Source organism: Hippocampus guttulatus, chromosome 10, assembly GCF_054856545.1.
Source record: "Hippocampus guttulatus isolate MCC_2025c chromosome 10, RoL_Hgut_1.0, whole genome shotgun sequence".
Taxonomy (NCBI): Eukaryota; Metazoa; Chordata; class Actinopteri; order Syngnathiformes; family Syngnathidae; genus Hippocampus; species Hippocampus guttulatus.
In genome coordinates this window covers 5,524,133-5,546,077 of record NC_141270.1, presented here as the reverse complement: position 1 = coordinate 5,546,077, position 21,945 = coordinate 5,524,133, and the positions used below count along the sequence as shown (strand labels likewise).

General features: G+C 42.2%; 1 protein-coding gene across 2 annotated transcripts; it reads right to left on the bottom strand.

Moving 5' to 3' along the window:
- Window positions 1–1,923: 1,923 nt before the first annotated feature.
- bean1 (brain expressed, associated with NEDD4, 1) lies at window positions 1,924–21,512 on the bottom strand. 2 transcript variants are annotated; one of them, XM_086122566.1, is made up of 5 exons: window positions 21,174–21,512; window positions 15,800–15,937; window positions 6,374–6,577; window positions 6,101–6,236; window positions 1,924–5,259 (listed from the first exon to the last, which is right to left on the bottom strand). In XM_086122566.1, exons 1-5 carry the CDS (start codon window positions 21,205–21,207, stop codon window positions 4,935–4,937), a joined length of 837 nt encoding a protein of 278 aa, XP_085978692.1. In that variant the 5' UTR covers window positions 21,208–21,512; the 3' UTR covers window positions 1,924–4,934. The 2 variants fall into 2 exon arrangements, with proteins under 2 accessions (XP_085978692.1, XP_085978691.1); XM_086122565.1 differs by lacking the exon at window positions 21,174–21,512 and having other exon boundaries at window positions 15,800–20,475.
- Between the last annotated feature and the right edge of the window lie 433 nt (window positions 21,513–21,945).

The following is a 21,945-nucleotide window of genomic DNA, read 5'->3' as shown; positions in this document are numbered from 1 at the left end:
CTGACAGAATGAAGTCAGACAAAAGATTTCTTTAGTCTAGAAAGAGGCTACAAAGCCATTTTAAAAGTTTTAGGACTCCCAGAGAGAAAAACAAACAAACAAACATGAAAAGACAGCGTACAATATACCCCAAGAGCACAGTGGCAACTCATCCAATCGCAAAAGGAACCCAGGACAGCATCTGAAGAACTGCAGGCCTCCCTCGTCTCAGTTAAGTTCATGACTCGAAAATGAAATCCATTCTATCGACTGATGAGACGGAAGTTGAACTTTTTGGAAGGTGTTTCATTACATCTGGCATTTCGGAAAAAGAACATCATACCACCAGACAAACATGGTGGGAGTTGTGAGATGGTCTGCGACTGCTTCGTGACTGCAGCCTCTTGTGACTGCAATCCAGAGCAAAACAGCAAGGCAACTTTGAAATGGCTTGAAAAAATAAACAAAATTATGGTTTTGGGGTGCCCAATCCAATTTTTGAAACTTTGCGGGATGACCTTTAAAAAGGCAGTTGATGCTCCAAAACACTCGTGTGTTGTTGAATAAAAACAATTCTGCAAAAAAAACAAACCCAAAAACAATAAAACGAGCGGGCGCACAAATCTTCACAGAGAAGCCAAACACCTGTTTCATTGCCAAGTATGCATTGTTGTTGCTGATTGAGGCTCAACCGGTTGTTGGGTTGAAGGAACAAGTATTGCTTTTTTCCCCACACAGGGACTAGTAGCTGCGAACGTTTTTTTTTTCTTTGATTAAAAAAAAAAAAATCACCATTTAACTCATTCACTCCCAAAGACGTTTTTAAACGTCTTTTCAGACTTGCTCCAGAATTGGCTGGTACGGAATGAGTTAAAAATGCATTTTATGTTTACTTGGGTGATCTTTGATTTTTACATTTTCTGCTGATCTTAAACATTGAAGTGGGGAAACTATGCAAAGAGTGCATTTTTCACTGCGCTGTGTGTGTAAAAAGGTAAAGTGGTTCTTTGTAACAGGCGGCACGGTGTCGACTGGTTAGCACGTACGCCTCACAATGCACAAGTGCAGGGTTCATCTCCGGCCTTGCGTCTATGTGTGCCCTTGCTATTGACTGGCAACCAACTTGCCTCCTGCCTGAAGACAGCTGGGATAGGCTCCAGCACACCCGTGCGTGACCCTCGTAAGGAGAAACTGATTAGAAAATGGATGGATGGGTTCTTTGTACACATTTTCTGTGAGAGACAGGGGAAAAAAAAAGTCCAAAAGAATGAAACTCCAGCTTTACTCGCACTTATGACTCAGCAGCATGCTCTAGTGGTCACTAGCTTGCTCAACAGCTCACAAAAGATTTCCTACTTCCTCCTCTACGGAAAGTAGTTTGAGCAAGAAATGTAAAACGTTTCTAATAAAAGAGCTGCTTTTATTACTTGCGGCATTATACAAATTCTATTGCTTAAAATGCAGCGTTTCACTACTACAGTAGTACTGCTAGTGGGCAGATATCAACTAGTGCACAGTTGAGCTCCACTAGAAAAATGGTTTTACTAGTTTGTTAGTGTTTGTCCCACTGTTGTGAAAGTAGTACAACTGAATTGTCTTACTGCCGAGGCCAAAGGGCATACTAGTACAGGATCTTCAGCTAGAAATACAGTAAAGGTCCTATATCTACTCACCTGTAAATGGGCAATAATCTCATTTTAACATAAATACATCCATGTAACATTACACATCTTATGATGAAGAAGAGCTCCTTTATGAACTCAAAGCATAAATGAATAAATTATGAAATACAACGTGAGTCAAACCAAGACATCGAACAGCAAACGCACTCCGTTGTTGCATTGAGATTAGCATAATATGGCTACAGTGGTCGAGCTAACAGTCTGAGGGCTAATAGGCATATACAAACAAATTATACTTTGACATCAAACCCTGGAAGAAATATTTTGATGCACAACCGATTTATTTATTGGAGAAGCAAAAAGTTGTTACAGCCAATAAAAAGGAAGAAAGGCTGTTTGAGTCACTGGTGATACATGCTAATGATGTTGATGTCTACAGTTGTTAGTGTCTCTAGATGAGGAACACACACACACGCAAACAATTTCCTGCTTGTTTATATTACTAAAAAGTGATTAACTTTGAGATTTTATTTGTTTATTTTTTTAAGTCATATGTGCTGGATAATTGCTGGGAGCATGGGCCCCTGTTAAAATACAAGAAACCTTCATTGGTCCCACCGTGGTCTACCACATGAGCGTAAGGCCCCGTAAACTCTTGGAATCGCCACATGCTTCTCCTTTTGGTTTGGTTCCGTCAAATATCTGATGATTGTAACTGCGGTATTGACAAAGAATGTTCGATTTTGTTTGTTTGTATGTTTGTCAAGGTGACAGGATGCTACATGTAGCCGCTGGGGGGGCAGGGGGGGGGGGGTCCTGTTAAAGCATTGGTGTTAAAATCAGAGCCCTTGATAACGAGAAGGTTCACAATTTGGACAAGGTGTTGAAAACCACCAAATACAGTGGTGGTCTACGTCTACAGGCCCGAGCAACTGGGCAATTTGCCATCATTACACAGAGAAACAATATTTTTGGACAATTTGGCAGCTTTACAGACAAACAGAAAATCTTCTTGATAATCAGACACTGAAAAGTCCCAGTAGTAGTACTTTTTAAATCAGGTGCATCCGCATGTGCCTCTGTACACATATCGAACTGCTCCCATGTGATTCAGTAAAAAAAAGAAAAAAGTAAGCCTACAAGCTAGCAAAACTGAGGGGAAAAAAAACCAAATACTGTATTTTTAGAAAGCTTCTTTGGAAAAGGGTAATGGCCAAATGACCACAGAAGAGGAGCCAACAACTTCTCAGAAAAAGACTGCGGTGTTCTAGCGCCAATTTAAGATGGCCTACTTAAAATACGGGTATTGGTGATTGTGGCGACAAGCTCGCATATGAGGCAGTGAAGCCTTCAAAATCCCCCCCCAAAAAAGCAAATGACAAAATAAAATCTAATTAATTCAACGCAACATTCAGGCCCCAAAAGGTTTGAGAGCCCCTGCTCGAGGGAATAGAACTTTTTGCGTCATCTCACAATGTTAATGACCGTCATTTCGCACATACGGTAGATACTGCACTTACAGATGGCCTCACCTTTCGCCGACATGATCATCGCCCTCATGTTTACTTAATTCACAGCGCAAAAGAAGACGTGGCTAACCCGTAGGTGACAATTGTGCCACACTCTCGCGCTGAGGCCCTGGTTTTCATCAAAGTTGTTATTGTGCTGTACAAGTATACTGAGGACAGTGGAAGCAATCAAAAAGGCTTCTGGATCTGCCAATTTCACCTATTTCATTTTTTTTTTCCTGAAAACCTATCCCCAACTATTCATTGAAAAATTGACTATTAGCATTTTTGTACCGTCTTAAACACCCTAAGATGCTGCCAAGATGGACAATGAAGTATGACTAATGGATATGAGATAAGACATTTCTTTTTATAGGTCATATAAAACGAGTTTGAAATGATACGGAAGTGCTTCCGGGATGATAGTTTTTGTTGTATTTACGGTTTCCACCATTAATATACTGCAGGCATTTATTTAAAACAAATATTGGAGAAGGAAAGTGTTGTTTTAAGACTGTCGGTTTTAGCCAGCTAGCCTGACCACAGTGCTGCTTGAGTCCCTGGCCGAAACTTATTTCCTCAGTTTCTCCTTTGGGTTGGTTGCTCTTGATACGACCCATGGCCGAAGGTGTCATTTCTTCTTGGTTGACAAGATGGTTGAGTTACAGCCAGTGTTTCCAAAAATGTTCATGATACTTGCCATTATTTGTTAGTAATAGTTGCTGAGACTTTGCCATCTCAGTGAAAAAAAAAAATCTTACATTTTAAATTATCTTCACCCAGACGTTTGTTTTATTAGGTTTCCCCGCTAGGACGTTCTGCACATATTTGGTGCCTCTGAAAAGCCCCCCCCCCCCCCCCCCCAAGATGGTGGCAAAGCACTACTTTTTTTTTCTAAATGAAGCTCCTCAGCTTTCTTCAACATAGTTTCTTGGCACCAAAATGCCACAAGATGGCGCATATTGCTTTGACCTGAGCGCAAAAACACCAAATGTGTTCGGGTTTTATAGGAAGTAATGAAGGCTATGTTGGGAAGAACGTACAGTGTTGATATTTATCTTATTGATATCTATGCTACTCTGATATTAATTGCGGTGACTGGACAATTTGTGACGAATGAGTACATTTAGCAACTTACGATGCAGTTTTCCAGGCAGGGTGTTTTATCCTTTTGGGGCAATTGAAATAAATAATTTCGCAAAACATATTTAAATAAATTTCATAAGTAGCTAAATTTGTTGCTAGGGGCTTTTTTTTTTTTTTTTAAAGAAAATTGCTCTGATGGCCTGTTTTGACACGACTGACTTAATGCGGAAAGGAAGCATTAACCACGACTTACTTCAGTTGCCAAAGCAGAGGTGGCATTATTGGCCGCAACATGTACAACTACCCTTTTGTCAGGTACAAGCGATGATTTTTTTTTTCATTTCGTTTTTGGTGCAGGGGGGTTAATTGCACATTTTTTATTTGATGTGACCCAGATTGTGGTTGCTTTGCTAGGAAAGTGAGCAAAACACCAATATGCCTTGTTCCTGAATGTTTCTTAGCCATGGTATGAGTGACTTAAAAGGATGCTTTGCTCTGTGCTCGTGTCTAATAACTTCAACTTGAAAATAATCCGTTTGTTCCTGGGGTTCAGTCAAAATTAAAACTACGCCATTGTGTTACCACAGCATGGATGGAGAGTCATTCGATGAGATCCCCATTTCACCAGGATGAGTTTTAGTCCGTAAACTCTCTCTTGAGTTTCAGTCTACAAAAAAAGTGTGGAAAGTACCTAAAAACCTTCACTGTTTGTGCAGAGAAAAGGTCCAAAAGAGTTGTCCTATGAGATCAGGCTGATACCCGACTGTCGCCTGTCGACGTCGGCGTGCCTCTCCGATTGGTATTTAGAAAGGTCACATGGCACCAGGGGGAGGGGCTGCCCCTGCCCGCCGACCACCGCCTCGTACGTCGGCGCAGCCTCCAATGGGAAGGAGATGGATGCGATGTGTCGATGCTCCGGGGGCGGTGAGGCTGCGCTGGCAGAACTGGGACCCTCCTCCGCCCCTTCGGAGTTGTTCTGATGGGGGTCCCATAGCGAGTAAGGCGGGGGGTCGTCAGTGGGTATGTAGATATGAGTGCATCCGGGGCCCACGCATTCATCGTAACTGCAGAGAGGAAGAAGAAGAATCTTAGTGAACCTTTGTTAAACAGTGGTGGCGGACGTTTGTGGCCTTATTTTTGAAAGTTTGTCAAATTCACTGTATTGAAATGGATTGATGAAGGATTTCCTTGGACAGCCTTGATTTGCGATGAAATGACGGTATTGCGGTCAGGGAGAGGGACCTGTGCCATGCCTTGGTTGCCGAGTTGGAGGGGGCATGGGCCTTTACCTTTCAACATATGGTGTGTGCGCGCGCGCGTGTCTTTGTGTGTCGGAAGTGGAACCTTAACACTCTCAGTAGGTGTGCTTCTTCTGTCAGCCATGTGTAATATACACACACACTTTATCGTTCTTTTCCTTTGTGCGTGCTCTTGTTTCTTTTTCGTCTTCGGTTTCTTTTTATGGTCTCTTTACGCACACACACACACACACACACACACACACACACACACACACACACACACACACACACACACACACACACAAACATGGAAGCAGGAAGAAGGGTGTATTTGAATTATTAAAGTTGCCAATTAAACCAGATGACATTTAGATCAAACACACCATGATTTGGCCTTTTTAGACACACACACACACACACACACATACATACATAGATAGATGCATCCAAAGGGCAGCAAAAGCGGAAGCATTACTTTCCCCTAAATGAACCAGCACAAAGGAGGTCACCCAGTGCAGGTGGACACTTTGATATTTGACCTAAATGGCAAAAGGAGGAGTTTGCACTGTAACTCGCTGCATTAATGACAGTTTAAAAAAAAGTACATACAGTATGTAATTATAATCATGCACAAATAAATAACAACAACAAAAAAGACGCTCACCGTGGTGGAGAATCGGGGTACAGGTGGTTGACTTGTGACAGACTGTAAGAGTCAAAGTCCAAACTGGGTGGAAAGTCTTCTAAGCACGTTGACCTCAGTTCTCCGACGGAACCTCCAAAGGAGTAACCATCTGGACCTACAGCGGCGCATTCATATTCGGGTTTCAAGCCCAAGTTAGACTTTTAAAGTGAAGTTTCAAACCGGTTTACAAGTTCAAATGACGGTCAAGAGTTTCAAGTTAGGGTTTGAATTGAGTATTTTGTCAGTACGGACCGTAGCTGGCTCTCAGGTGAGGGTTCCTCAGCCGGCTGTCTTTGCGCAGGCTGCCCACGATGATGGTGACGCAGGAGAGGAATAGCACCAGGCCTATGACGATACCCGCCACCACCAGCGGAGACACCAGGAGAGACGCCTCGCCCCCAGTCTCGCGCTCGCTCCTGCAGTCCGGGTACTCCCCATGGCTCTGGTTCGAGCTCACTGACGGGGTGGAGGGAGAACCTTGTTGAATTGAATTCAATTGAGCGCATCAAATGCAATCATTTTCCCTTTACAGTATGTGCATTGACGATTCAAATTGGCTTAGGGCCATTGGTGTTGTTGTGGTTCGCACAGCTGACTCATAAATCCACCTTGAGATTGCCAAAGTTCCTGTATGAGGCTAAATGAGGCTTGAAATTGTCTTTGTTTCCGTAAATATGTTTGCGGTGGCCATCGGTCATGTAGTGGTTCACAGAGTTGACTTTGGTGGAGCTGGAACAGCATTGCTAAGGTTAGCCTGCTTTCCCTTCGGGTTGATCGAATACTCTAAATTGTTTCAATGCTTACAAAAATAGATATATTGATGTGCTTGCACCATTAGTGGTGTAATGGTTCACTTAGCTGACTCATGAAACTGGCCTGAGATCACTGCAGCTTGTGTTTTTACATGAATGGAGTCTTGAAATTGTCTTTGTTCATGTATACAATGCGCTAATTGGTCATGTCATGGGTCACTTTCATGTAGATGGTATGGGACCTGTGAATGCGTCCCCAATGTTTTTTGTTGACATAACATGTTAACATGCTGCAGTGCGAGCAGCGCGGAATCCAAAGCTGCGTGCCAAGCAGGGTGGTTTGAGGAAAGACACAGAGAGAGCGAGAGAGAGCAGTGTGGCAGGATGTCATGTTACGTAACAGCTTTATTCTCCCGCACACACTATCGCGCACACTACAGACTCCTAATTCTCCCTCCTCCTGCCTTGCCATCTTTCCGAGCCTCATCATCCCCCCCGGGGACTTACTCCACTTCAGCGTGTGACAGATAATTAGAGCTGCACTTTAAACGCTAGACACACCACGCACACACTACACACGTGTTGTATCCTTCTCAGTCGTTTAACGTCTTATAGCCGCCTTTTCTTTTTCTTTTTTTTTTTCCCCTGGGCTTGTCTGTTTTCGTTTTCATTCTCCTTGCAGCGCCGTCACTTTCTCCTTGGGGTGTGCGCTCGTGCTAAATGCTAATATTTGTAGCACTTAGTTCAACATGTGCTCATGTTAACGTCACGTGTGATGTGTTATGCTTCTCACTACTGTAGGGGTTACTCTACATACCACGATAGTAGTGCAGTATTCCAGTATACTGGTTATGCTGTGATACATGGGGGTGTTTTTTTTTCTCACTAATCTGCGGATGAGCATTTAAATTACGCTTTTTGTGTCTACGTGATTGATGATGTTGCCTCCCAGTGGCCTAGTTGGGCCGCAGTGAATCAATCATGACACGCAATTGTTTAATTCATTCCGTTCTATTTGATTGATTTGATTTGACATTAAAAAAATTTTTATGTGTACAATATTAAGAGCCGCAGTCTTCCTAATTAAAAGAACACTGCAAAAACTAAAAACATCAAGCTGAGAATAAGCGTTCTTAAAATAAGTCCATCTACATTTTAAAATATATACATTTTTTTAAACCATAAACATAGTTTGAAAATGCTCATCTGACTTGGTGAACGAAACCCAAGCTCATGATGACAGTGAGGATGGGATGAAAACGTCAAACGAAGAGCAAATGACGCGACACGAGGATGCCTCCGAGCACTCATCTGGCGTCTCGGAGAACAACGTCTCGGGAACGCTTTGCGGCGAGAGAACATTTCGCTCATGTGGGAATTGCTGTGAAAGCAACACGACGGCAGACAACACAATTACCCACGCTGAGATGAGACACCAGAGACAAAGTCCTATCTTGCACATGCACTTTTATACCCAGCGTAGAGAAATAATAAGACAAAGATATTTTAAAAAAACAAGATATTTTGAAAGAGCAAGAACCATGCATAAGACATAAATATTGTTTGTGATTCGATCAAGCCTTATGTGTTTAAAGTCGTCCATTTTTTTTTCACAAAACAACAAACTTAACATCTCACAATAATTATGGGAAAAATGTAAATTACAAAATGAAGCTCCAGCTTTGCCTTTCTGTAGGTGTAAAAATCAGGATTAAAGAGTCTATGAAATGGAGTTCATTTTGATCAAAGACTAAAATGAGTTTGAAATATGGCCTATTTTCACTCTCCTTTTAAACGTACACACTGTAAAGCAGGCATGTAAAGCATTGTCTTGCATCTCGTTTATTTTTCTGTTTCGTTCATGTTCGGGTCCATTATGACTGCTGCTCATACGCATGCGTGTCTTGGAACTCATTCACTGCCAGACAGTTTTTAAAGTGGAGTTCACCACATTGCCAGACATTTTAGAGCATGCTGGCTATTCTTTCAAAATTTACAGAATATTGTGTTGAGTGACAATCTAAGCACCAAAAGAAACGGTAGACTTGATGTTGTTTGTATGTTTTCTTTTGTGGAGAGAAAACACGTCAAGCAGAACGCTGCTGAGTGATGAGATTTTTAATTTCTATTTATTAATTTAATTTCTATTTTTTTAACTTGGGCGGCATCTCGAGAGGTGGAAGCCTGATCAGCAGGGAGCTTCAATGACAAGCTGTCACAGTCACTTAGCCGTCTTGTTCCTTCAGGACATGTCAGCGCCTCGGACTCGCACGCTGAGGGGCAAACCTACCCGCTATGTTCTGCCGGACAGTAGTTGAAACAACTTCGATAATTGTGAGAGGCGGACTGGACAACGCTACAAAGGGTGAAGGTTGGGTTGTGTTCAGAATACCAGTGGAAAATGCAGATGACATGGACTCACTGCAAGGCAACGAGGTGGTATACACCGAATTAAAAATAATAATAATAAATCAACCAAGCAGTCGGTTGAAAAGTAATAAATAAATAAATTGATAAAAAGTACTATTCTATATATTTGTAATTATTATTGCTGTATTTATATATTCGTCTCATCATTTATGTTTAAATTCGCAGGGTTAGGGATGGGGTTAGGTTACGTTTAAGTGTGAGGTGAACTTCGGCACAGAGGGGTTCCAGTTTGGTTCTGTTGGGGTTTGGTCTTCCCTCGGAAGGCCATTACGACAGTGAACCCGAATAAATATTTCATCATCACATCGTACTATTACTTGTACACAACAAATCAAAATGATGGATTACTAGTTTTGAAATCAGTCAACTGTTTGTTTGTTCAATTGTTGTCCAAGTGAGTGTAAACGGGGTAAAAAACAAAAAAATTGCAAAAATTCTGCGTTATTTATTGCACGAGACAATTTGACATTTTGGTCCAGATTTGAGCAAGGATCGTGGAAGTTGATACAAGTGACTTGCTTTCGCGGGCCACATAAAATGACGTGGTGGACTGGATCTGGCCCCCGGGCCTTGAGTTTGACACCAGTGGTGTATGGTATGCAGGATTATGGATGGGGTTGGGCTATGTTCATGTTAGCTTCAGTTTTTAGGGCTTAGGTGCAGAGAGGTTAAGGTTGGTTGATACTTTCAGAGAGAAACTTTTAGAAACATTTTAGCACATTCACTCCCAAAGACGTTTTAAACGTCTTTTCAGACTTGGTCTAGACTTGGTTGGTACTGAATTTAATGGTTAGCTTTAGCATTTTAGGGTCAAATCAACCATTTTGTCCATCCCCCCCCCAAAAAAAGCTTCTATCTTCCCTCTCTGGCCAATTGTACACGTGTTCACATCATGTTCGTGCCGGTCCGCCTTCCCTGACAACATATGCTGTCTCCAGCTAGTTGGCAAGCTAAAAGGGCGTCGTGGGAAAACGGCAGGGCTCTCGAAGGGGCGAAGAAGGGGGACACAAATGGAGGGAGGTGACTTGGAACGGCTGAATAATAAAAGGGAGGGTGGTGGAAGGAGAAATGAAGGGTAAATGTCAACTCAAAACAGACAGATCAGCTGCTGACAATACTGCAGTTCTACCGTTTTTGCTGACGTCCGCAGCGCTAACGCGTGTTTGTGTGTTGAGAACAGACTGATGTTACGGCGCTGCGTTAACGTGATTAAACGTGGCCCCTTTCCTCTATTTGATCATCTTCTCCGCCGCTTTCTGGACACTCGTTATCGCCTACGTAATGCTTCTGAGAAAAGCGGGGCAGAGGGATGAGCAAAGCGGGGAATAACAAATCAAGATACGGCACATCCAGCATATAAAAGAGAACAAGACGGAGCAGGGAGAAATCTAATTAAATTAGAGTAGGTTTTTTTTTTTCTGTTGTCATTTGGACCCCTGCAGATTATATGTTGTACATAAGAGTGAGGGCTTTGTGTGCCCATTTTGCTCGTTCTTAGCCAGAGGTGACGGGTTACTCCCCAATGTAGGCATTTTCCAATAGCGACTAAGCTAACGTGTTACTTTTTCCAGTCAAGTAATCAGACCACGGTTACTTTTCAAGCACCACAAAATGTTACATTTTCTCTAAAGTGCTTTGTTACAGCTGTAACTGTTTTGAAAGCGCTATGTAAATATATTGTCTTGTTACGATGTCGAATATATTTACTTCTATTTTAAAATGACATGACTATCACAAGGGAACAATTTCAAAAAAATAGATGTTGAGGTTTTTATGCTGAGTAAAACTAAAATTGGTATGCTGACTCCAAAATTGCAGTCGTTTTTTTTCCCCTAACATGTCACTTTTTTCGCTCCAGTTTACCCTCCAGACAAGAAGAATTAGAAATGCGGATTCTTGCCATCACAACATTAATAGTTAAATATGTCAAGTAAAAAAACAAACATTTACTTTATATTTTCTTTTTAAAATATGTGTTAAATGAAATGAAAACTTTAAGCTTTTTAAAGTAGCAGTCCATTTATGTTGTATTGAAAATATTGTTTTTTTCCTATATTTTAATCAAAAACTGTTCATAACTAACCCTAATATTCCCAGCTTGCTCACAGAAACAAATTAAACTCGTAAACTAAGGTACCACTGGAAGTGCCCTCATTCAATTAATAACGAAATATAAATAGCTTGAGCGGCTGTTTTCCGCGAGGTGAGAAAGAAAAAGCAGGCGGGTGTTGTGACTCGTTGAGGACCGCTAATGGAAGGGGGAAAAAAAAGAAGAGAATAACGCCTCGCATCTCGAGTCCCACTGGGCAGTGTCAGATTGGCCGGCCAAGTGCGAGCGGCGCGCGTTGGCACAATCCGGTAGAACGGATAACAGGCTATTTTCTCCACTGATCAAGTTCTTAATCGACCAGTCGTGGACGGATTTAAAGCGGTGCAGCCAATCTGGCTTCAATTCTTGTGACCATTCGACCTCGTCCGACCAAGCCGGACGATGTTTATGGATCGATCAGAGCGGGATTTCCACCCATATTCTGTGGGTGTGGAAAGATCTGTGGATGGGTTAATCGGCTGGCTGATTTATTCGGTCAATACTAGCAGTTTTGAAATTGTTAAAAATTGGCCTTTTTGACAGGCTAGTTTTTGCGGATTTTTATTTTTCGCACACTAATACATTACAACTTAAGACAAAGATAATGACGTTTAAACATTCCCCACTTTTTTTTTCTCCCTGTTGTAAGGTTTATTAAATACTACAAGCAAAAATAAATCTGCAATTCCTATCTTTATTGGAAGAACAAAATTTATTACCGGTACATATACAGTATATATATATTTTTTTTTTCAAATTTAACTTCTGATTAATCGGTGATTGGATTTTATCATGCCAAATGTTACAATTGGAATCGGCTTCATAGAGTCCAGTTTTACTGTCCCTTGCATAGTGCCAAACAGTTGGCGGCCGTCGTGGTCAGCTGCAGTACTCTTTAATTACCAGCGGGGGTGGTAGCGAGCAAGGCGGCACGGCCTTGCTATTCTGAAACCTCCCTGCAAACACGCACACGGCTCATATCCATTTAGATAGATGTACGCCAGCCAACCTTATAGATGCAGACGCTCAGATGGTCATATCGAGTCCAAAAAAAAAAAAAAACGCTTTTAAAAGCACTTTTTTTTTTTTTGTTCACGGCCATTTCCATAAAGCGCGGCGATGCGGTGTTTGATAGCTGGCTGGAGGCGAGGCGAGGCGTGGCGGCATGGCGCTGATGGATAAATGATGTGTGCAGCCAGGAGGAACACACGCAGATTCCATTTCAGATCTGCCTGCATCGCAGCAGTGCACCCCCACACCCGCCGTATGTAGATTGGTTTGAGCCTTTATCTTCTTGCCACTGATAGCACACTCATACATGTGTGTAGACACACACAGATACACACACCCACATACTGGTATTTGCCCTCATATTTATGTGTGCAAGTTGACATCATTGTCTTTTAAAAACAAGTTACCCCGTTGGGGAACTGTATTTAATAATTTTTTTAAAAAAATTATAAACATGTCTTTTGTTCCCCTATCTATGGCAGCTACATATAGTGACAACAATTAGATCCCAAGAATGTACAGGGAAAATAGCAAGATGACAAGATTTCCCAATTTATCTTATCTCGCACCAAGAATTTTGAAAATGAGATGATGGGGGGTTCAGGAGAATGCCTTGTTGGGTTTGCATTCAAATCAACATTGCATTGACATGGCCATTAACTCATTCGGTACCAGCCAATTCTGGACCAAGGCTGAAAAGACGTTTAAAAACGTCTTTGGGAGTGAATGAGTTAAATGCTGTTCAGTAGTGTAAACACATTGCTCTTTCACCACAAAGCAGCATCACGCTGAATGTCAACCTTGGCCATTGGAAGTGTCTTATCGTCTCCCAGCAAGCCATCCCTGAGCTTTTTATCCATCTCTTGGCCTGGCTCCCTTTGGGGAAGCATCCCACCCCAGGTGCCGGGGTGGGATGGGTGGGGTGGTGTTGAGGGGATTCGCATAAAGAGTCAGCCGGGGATGTGAATAATAGATCAGAGAAGGAAGGGAAGAAGGGCGAGGTAGCGAGCAAAAGAAGAGAAAGCGATTTAAAGGGCACGAAAGGAAGGGCGGGACGTGTCCGTCAATCGGTCCGTCGGTCCCCCCGTCTCCTAGACGCCTCCGCCGTGGTCAGGACGTGTTGCATAAGCGCGCGATTCATCTTTTATTGAGGTGACTATAAATACTGTCTGCTTTTCTCTTGGGTTGGAAAAGCTCAACCTCTGATCCGGATGTAAATAAAGAGACAAGTTAGCCACAAGCCACTTTTGTTTCCTTCAAAACAAATACATATTCCCGTTACTGAAGGGTAATCCATTCTTTTGATCGCCATAAAAGACATGCAGTAAACCCCCACAATTACAAATGACCACACATCTATCTATCTATCGATCGATCGATCTATCTATCTAGATGGACAGATTGGATTGGATTAACGTTATTGTCAAATGTACTGCATGTGTAACATACAGCACAGATGAAATTTCTTCCCTCTCAACATAAAACAAGATGTGTGTGTGTGTTTGTATACGTGCTATTTTCAAATATATATTTTGTAATAAAACACATGACAAACATTTTTGTGATTTTTTTTTTGTGGGGAGGCTGTAACCGATTAATGACATTTACATTCTTTTAAATGGTGGAAGACGATTTGAGATACAAGTGTTTTAAGATTGTTAAGGTACAATGAGGTCATGGAATGTATTAAACTTGAACACATTTTAATTGTACCGGAACACAAACAAAACCTTTTTTTTTCCCAACCAATAAATAAGCATGCTTGGTTAAAATCTATCTACACGACATTGGGGAACCAGTGCAATACTGTATTTAAAAGCATATTATAGCCGTTAATACTATCTCTGCTAATGCTATCAATCTCATTTTTATGCTTCCATCGGTGCTCCTGTTTGGAGTAGCAACACAGGTCTTGTAGCATGATGGACTGGAACAAGTGTGCTCTCAAATCAATGAATTGATCGACATTGCGGAATTGGTGGTAGTGTTAATCACGTGCACTATTCGGTCGCAACCAGCAGAGGCGCTGTTGAGTCACTGTCTCAAGACGCTAGCTTCGGAACACGACGTGGGTTAACTGACTGCTAAGAATTCTGTCGATTACGTGGAACTTATTGTCGATTTATGACATGTTGAAGCAATCAATTCAAAATGACTAATCTACTTCAATACAACTTGTGTTGAGTCAATTAAAAAAAAAAAAAAAAAAAGAACAACATGACATCAGCTATGACCCAGATCCCCTGAGAAGCATTTTTTTTGGTCATTACTGACACTGGGGAGTATTCTGGGGAAAATATTTTCAAGATAACAAAGCATGAAGCATGAAGCATGTGGATGACATGGATGGAATTTCCTTCTTAACACAGCCAGGAAATCAATTTGAATGATGAGAAGGGCCCAGCTCGTCATTGCTCATTTGTAACTCTTGCGACGCGAACTTTCTATTTTAATACAAATATGAAGCCGGATGTAAGAAACAACACGAAAGCCCTCAATTATGGTCTTAACAGCGAGATAAAAATATTATGTGTCCCACTTGGAAACAAAAGCAACAAGATGAAAATAGATTTGTTAGTTCCTTGTACTTCTTATTCACAAAATGTACTACTTCTACTTCGACTAGATTCATTAAAAAAAAAATATATATATATGTATATATAAATATCTACATGTGAAAAGTGAATTTTTATTAACTCCAAAAATGTGTGAGAAATGAATCAACATTCATGATACTACATGAATAAATAAAAAATATATATATACAATGTGTTTGAATAAAAAAAAACATTGCATTACTTGCATCATAAAGCTTTGGTGTATGATTAATTAAAGTGATCATAAAAGTAGTAATAATAGCCATGACATGAAAAAAAATGTATATTTTACCTTGTTTACGTGTTACTTAATTACCAGATCAGTGGTCGATTTTTAACCCGTTCATGCACCCTGTAACCTGATAACATGAAAAAGAAAATCGACACAATTTCAAACCCAACATTTCAACACCGCGAATATTTAGAACACTGTAAGCCGGTGGTCCTTTGAAAAGTACTTTTTTCAATATATTCTCATCTTCATAATCTCACCTCATCTACATGATCCAATTATTAACATACCATCATTAATTTGCACACTCCTCTGCTCATTTTTGTCAACGTCGTTTTTCCAAATATGACCCAATAACCCGGTTTGAAAGCTTCATCCATCAAGTCTCACTCACTACCAAACATGTTTTGAGTCGTCATGCGAATAGGGACCGTCTTATTTTTTCTGCTCTGAACACTTTGTTTGATGCACGACTTCAAGATGTAAACATTTCAATTCCAGCGAGACGCCACTATAACGCGTTGACGGTTCCAAATGACGGACTGAAATCGCATTCGCTTCCCTTACCTGAGCAGATCAATTTCATCAGCATGAACTCGTGTTCACAGTGTTTCCTCCCGGCGCATCTCAACAGGCAGGAAGCCAACTTCAGCTGCTCTCCGACACACGCCAATGCTGCTAGGGCTCCGATTGCCGTGAACGCCGCTGCCCAGGGGAGGATGGAGGGAGCAAACGATTGGGGGCAGTCAAATGTGAGAGAGAGAGCGAGAGCGAGAAAGAAGGTAAAGCAAACCATAAAAACAATCAACACGGAGCACGTAGATGGACAAACATATTGGCAGGAAGTGAAGGAGTGAAGAAGGCGTGCGGCATCCCAGCCTGCTGTTTATAAAGCCTCAGGCACTGTGTGTGTGTGTGTGTGTGTGTGTGTGTGTGTGTGTGTGTGTGTGTGTGTGTGTGTGTGTGTGTGTGTGTGCGTGCGGAGTTGTGCATGCTCTTGTCTTTGTATGCTAGTGCAGCACAATTCGTGACTTTCAATGTGAGAATTGCAGAGTAGCTCACAATACACGACAGCGATTTCATGGTAAAAGATACACGGGCGCCTTCAGATGAATTTATCTCAAATCATCTTTCCCAATGGAAATGAATGGAAATGACATTAATGCGTTCCAGTCCGTCTCGTCGCCCCCCCCAAAAAATCTTCAAAAATGTTTGTATTTTTTAAAAATATATAAACATACATTAATAATATCATTAAATAGAATGTAAAGATGGCAGCATGGTGGATGACCGGTTAGCACGTCCGCCACACAGTGCAGAGGCCAGTGTTCGATTCCCGGCCCTGGCATTCCTGTGCAATACCTATTGTATGTAACAACAAAAAAAAAAGCTATATTATTGCTAAATCTGTCATATTCATATTCATATTCACACATTCATCACACAGAGATTGTGTCGTAGTCCCTAAATTGTAAGAAAGCCTCTACGAGATCGAGAACCTGTACATAAATGAACAAACAGTGCAATATCATTGTGGGACCGCTACACAATATTGAGAATTGAGAATAGAAGGTCACCAAAGTCATATCATATTCAACGACATAATACATTATGCTATCAACGTGTGTGTGTGTGTATTAGAGAGAGAGAGAGAGACCCTAGTGGATCCAAATGTGTCTTCATTGCATTCTGGAGAAACATGGCCACAGGCTTTAACCGTTCCAATCAATCAGAGTAGCGCGTACACACGGCACAGAGACAAGTCATGGATTTCACCAACAGTCGAGAGCTTTTACATGAACATGGAGACTTGGTAGCAAGTCTTGACAGCAGGAAGAAGTACAGTTTTCCAGTTACCCAAATAGGGACCGGATCAACAGAACAAACGGCGTCATTGTCAATTGCAGGTCATACCAGTCGACACGCTAAGTCAAATGCATTTGATTCACGTTAAAAAATAAAGAAAGAAATGAATACTCCTTGGAATTGCTTCCTCATCTCGTAGAATTTTCCTCCCTTGGCCAACTGCCTCTGGGAATCTTGAAGGCAGGCTGCTTTAGTAGTTTTACAGAATGCTGAAGTTATTTTCCCCTTGAGTGTTTCGCTCAGAGGATGTGCCTCAGCTATTTTACAAATGTTGGACAAAAGTATGGGGACACGTTTTTACCCACCAGGAAGTCCATATGTGGAGCGAGGAATTTGAAGTGTTGTCGCCGAAACATTTCGAAAATTCAGCACCCCCAGAGTCTGTTCCACTTGTGTGGGTTTTCTCCCGGTACTCCAATTTCTTCCCACATGATTGTAAGCGTGGATGTTTGTTCGTCTACATGTACTCTGCGATTGGCTGGTAACCAGTTCAGGGTGTACCCGGCCTACAGCCCGAAGGCATGTCTATCATACAAAAGTGTCCAAAAAACATTGAAGAAGACACAAGAAGTTGGCCATTTTGGCTTGAATTGCAGGGTCATTTTCACAGTTCCCACGGTTCCTTTCCGAAACAAACTTCTCCTTCAGTAATATTTTGAAAATTCAGCCATCTTGCTGCCAATTTCACATGAGAGGAAATTTTCACATGAGAGGAAATTCATCATCACTCAAAAAGCCTCAAAAAGCCATGCCTGAACCTACAGAGGAAGTCTGCCATTTTGAGTTTCCAGCGGCCATTTCAAGTGTTGACGCTTCTCTTGTTTGCTCCTTAACGCGATCACCGCGACATGTTCCCTTTCTTTTCCATCTCCACGCTCACCCGCATCACAGTGATGCGATGAGTCGTCATGTTGTGTTTCCTCTTGCGTAGAAAAGCAATGTCCGTGCGTCCCAGTGTGGACAGGTGCATCATGTGTGTGTGTGTGTGTGTGTGTGTGTGTGTGTGTGTGTGTGTGTGTGTGTGTGTGTGTGTGTGTGTGTGTGAGAAAGAGAGAGAGAGAGAGAGAGAGAGGGTGAGACATGCATTCTGCTTCCTTATTACATAACCGTCGCAGCTAACACTGACAGATATTACAGACAACACACTTTGGCTGTGACACCCAAATTTGTATGCGCGCATCCATATGTGTGTGTATTTGTATGCGGGGCCTGCGTGACATTTATGGATTTCCAAGTTTAACAATGCAAATCATATCTTTGTTGCTCCACAGAGCTCAAATCTCCCAGGAATTATAGTCCCTAAAATTATAATAGAGCCGCAGCCCTCTTTATAATGATATTATATAATGTTTGCTTTCAGTGCGCGCTGTCTGGTCCACTTTGGGAGAGAGTTTTCTTTGTCGAGGCGAAGACCCGATTTGTTCTGACTCGGAAATGCCCCGTCGTGACGTACGTTCACACCGATTTTTAAAATGTCTTTGCTTTCCTTTTCTTTTTATTCATTTATTCTTTTCCCTCTCTAGCACATCAGATTTTTAATTTTTTTTTATTTTTTACTTTGACCTATTAAATCTCATCCTGTTATTAAATAAGCATTTTACCGTGTGTTCTAATTTATAGCAATGACATTTCAGGAAAAAAAAAATCCTCACCCTAAATTAATAAATATTCCTCAATATGTTACTATATTACATATTGTAATATTGTTGTTATATTATTATTAATATTATTGGTGTGAAAACTAAAATCAGCGCCAAAAAATAAAAAATAAAAATCTAGAATCGTGAAAAAGATTTCCTAAAAAATGTTGACCAGTAGAACGAACCCCCAGTTGCTCCTGATGCTGTGCCATCACGAGGTAAATGAGGAAACGGTGTCAAGCATTTTTCTGCAAATTTTCTGTTCTTTGTGAGAACAAGAAGCAAATTTATTTGAACTCCTAAAGGCCAGACAGTAGTTCAATTCAATAACTGAGCTCAAATGTTCTGATTATTTGGCATCGAGTCCAGAGATGACCCCCCGTCATCTCTGGACTCGATGCCAAAGCAAGAGCCTCGATTAATTATCTCCACTGCTTGAAGGCACTCTGGTAGTTTTCCTCCAGTTAGCCCGCCGATGCTAAAGGATGCAAAAGAAGGAAGGCGCAGACAGGAAAGGACACAAAAGGGGAATCGGGTCCGTCCCAAAGGTGTCACATAACTCCATCATGTGCCCGATGTGTTCCTCATCCATCTCCTCCCGGATCACTTTTGACAGTCCATTAGGACCACACATCCCCTCCATCCATTCGCAGCGACAGGCCAACCTATCTTCAAAACGGGGAAGAAGAGCGGGAAGACGGCGGCGGATGCGCTTAGTGTGACGGTGAGGGTCCCTGGAGATGAGCGCTCGCTGTGGAGGTCAGCGGTCCAAGCCATTGGGATGACTTTTAATGCAGCCCCCGGTACCTTTTCCTTTTTAATCCTGATCAAATCTCTTGAGCTGTCGATGCCACGGTTTGGCAACAGCCAGCGTGAATTTAGGCCTACTCGCTTGCTGACTAAATGGGCTGCCGTAGAAATTTATTGAGAATATTATACTAGCCAATTACCCATCGGCTCTTTTTCGCTGGCTTTGTGACAAAGAGCGAGCGAGTGAACTATTTGGGATTTGTGTGTCACGCTGACATTTACACTTGAACAGCTCGAAGGCCACTTGGTAAAAGAGATACCATTTGGCGATGGGGGTCAGGGTGGGGGGCAAGGGGCCCACGCTCTCATACGACAATGCAAATCTGCTTTCAAAGCGCCGGTGATATTCCCACCAAAGCGTCCGGCGGCCGTTTCTGCCACGTCCGCAAACGTCAGCGTACTTCGCTGCTCCAACAAGAGAGTTCACAAAGTGTGTGGGAGGAAGAGGAGAGCGGCTGCCTGAGCCAGAAATCACTGCAACACGCCTACGACACGCCAGTACGCGTGTTTGTGTGTCGGTACGTGTGTGTGAGTTTAGTTTCCCCTCATTTCACCATTTTTTTGAACTCCGTTGCATTTGACATATTCTCCCTATTTTTTTTAATCATCCTTGAAAAGATATGCATTCAAATGCAGCTTTTCAAGACAAAAATATACAAATCAGATTGTCTTCTCCCCCTTTTAAAAAGCCAAAAATGTGACTCGTTTTCCTAATATGGACCCTGAACATGTAAACGTGTAAAATGAACGGAAGTATAACTACGCTCTGTATTGTTGAATCCATGTTTTGTATGTGTGCCTTTTCAGCAGCATGAGTGACATCGGGAATTGGAGCCGAGTTGGCCAGTTAGCGCGTGAGTGTTTGCCCGTGAGTTGTGGCCTACAGCAGCTACTTGCGAGTGTTGTCATTTTGTCTTTTCCTCTATGTGGTTGATTGACTGTTTTTAATCTCCCCGCCAACCCCCATACCCCACCACCCTCCCCAAGAGCTCTACATACAGTGGTTATAAAAAGTGTACACACCCCTATTGAAATGCCAGTTTTCAAACTATCCCAAACACATTTGGTCCAATATGACTTTTTGACCAACTTTTTTTTTTTCAGTATGATTGGTGCAGATATACTTTTTTTTTCCTTCACCTGAAACTGTGGGCAGGACAAGGGAATTATGAACAATCCAAAATAGCAGTCAGTTTTCGCTCAAAATCTTCCGGCTTCTGCTCACAAGCAAAAAAAAAAAAACAAAAAAAACAAATCAGGAGAAGTGCTCTTGAACTTCTGAACTATATGAGGGGTTAATCGGTGGCAATTCAAAGTTGAGAGGTCAGATTCATGGCGGAAAAAGTTTTGAAATGCTTGGTCCAGGTCTCGTTTTTATATGTCACAAAAACCCCGGCATTTGAATAGGGGTGTGTAGACTTTTGATCGAAACTGGTCCTGCAAACATGTTGGTCAGACCAAAACGCTAAGTTGCTTTGTGTTTTTGACACTCATGACCTTACGCACTGCATTATCGATGTGGCACATGAGATTCGCTTGATGACACTGATGAATTGACGTGATGAACGTGACATTGACACACACACACACACACACACACACAGACAGCACAGAGCCGCGCTTACCTGCAGCAACGTAGGCCTCGGGGTGGCCGCTCATCAGCTTTTGTGTGCGTATGGTCACATCAACAAGGACGCCACGTGAGACTGGTTCCCGCCTCCCGGGACACGGTGACCCACCTCCTCAGAATAGCCTCCTTGGTGGTCAAACTGGCTTCTCTTCTTTCTTCCTTTTTTTTTTCCCCTTCCTTCTTGGTCTTTTTCAACACAGCACTGCGCTCGTCCCCGCACTCCTTCTCCTCCTCCTTTTTCTTGTTCTTCTTCTTCTTCCTCCTCTTCTTGGCGTGTCCTTCCCTGCAGGATAGTCCACTTCTGCATCATCAGAATCCCGGCAGCATCCTCCACCTCTTCATCCTCCTCCTCTTCCTCCCCCTCCGAATCGTCCTATAGTCCACTGGCGTCCTCCAGTGGAGGAAGTTTCAATTACAGCGTCTTAAATAAACAGCATTTTGTGTATTCGTGTATATATATACTGTATATAGATATACTGTATATATCCATCCATCCATCCATCCATTTTCCGAACCGCTCAATCCTCACTAGGGTCGCGGGGGGTGCTGGAGCCTATCCCAGCTGTCTTCGGGCAGTAGGCGGGGGACACCCTGAATCGGTTGCCAGCCAATCGCAGGGCACACATAGACAAACAACCATCCACGCTCACATTCACACCTAGGGACAATTTTAGAGAGTTCAATCAGCCTGCCATGCATGTTTTTGGAATGTGGGAGGAAACCGGAGTACCCGGAGAAAACCCACGCAGGCCCGGGGAGAACATGCA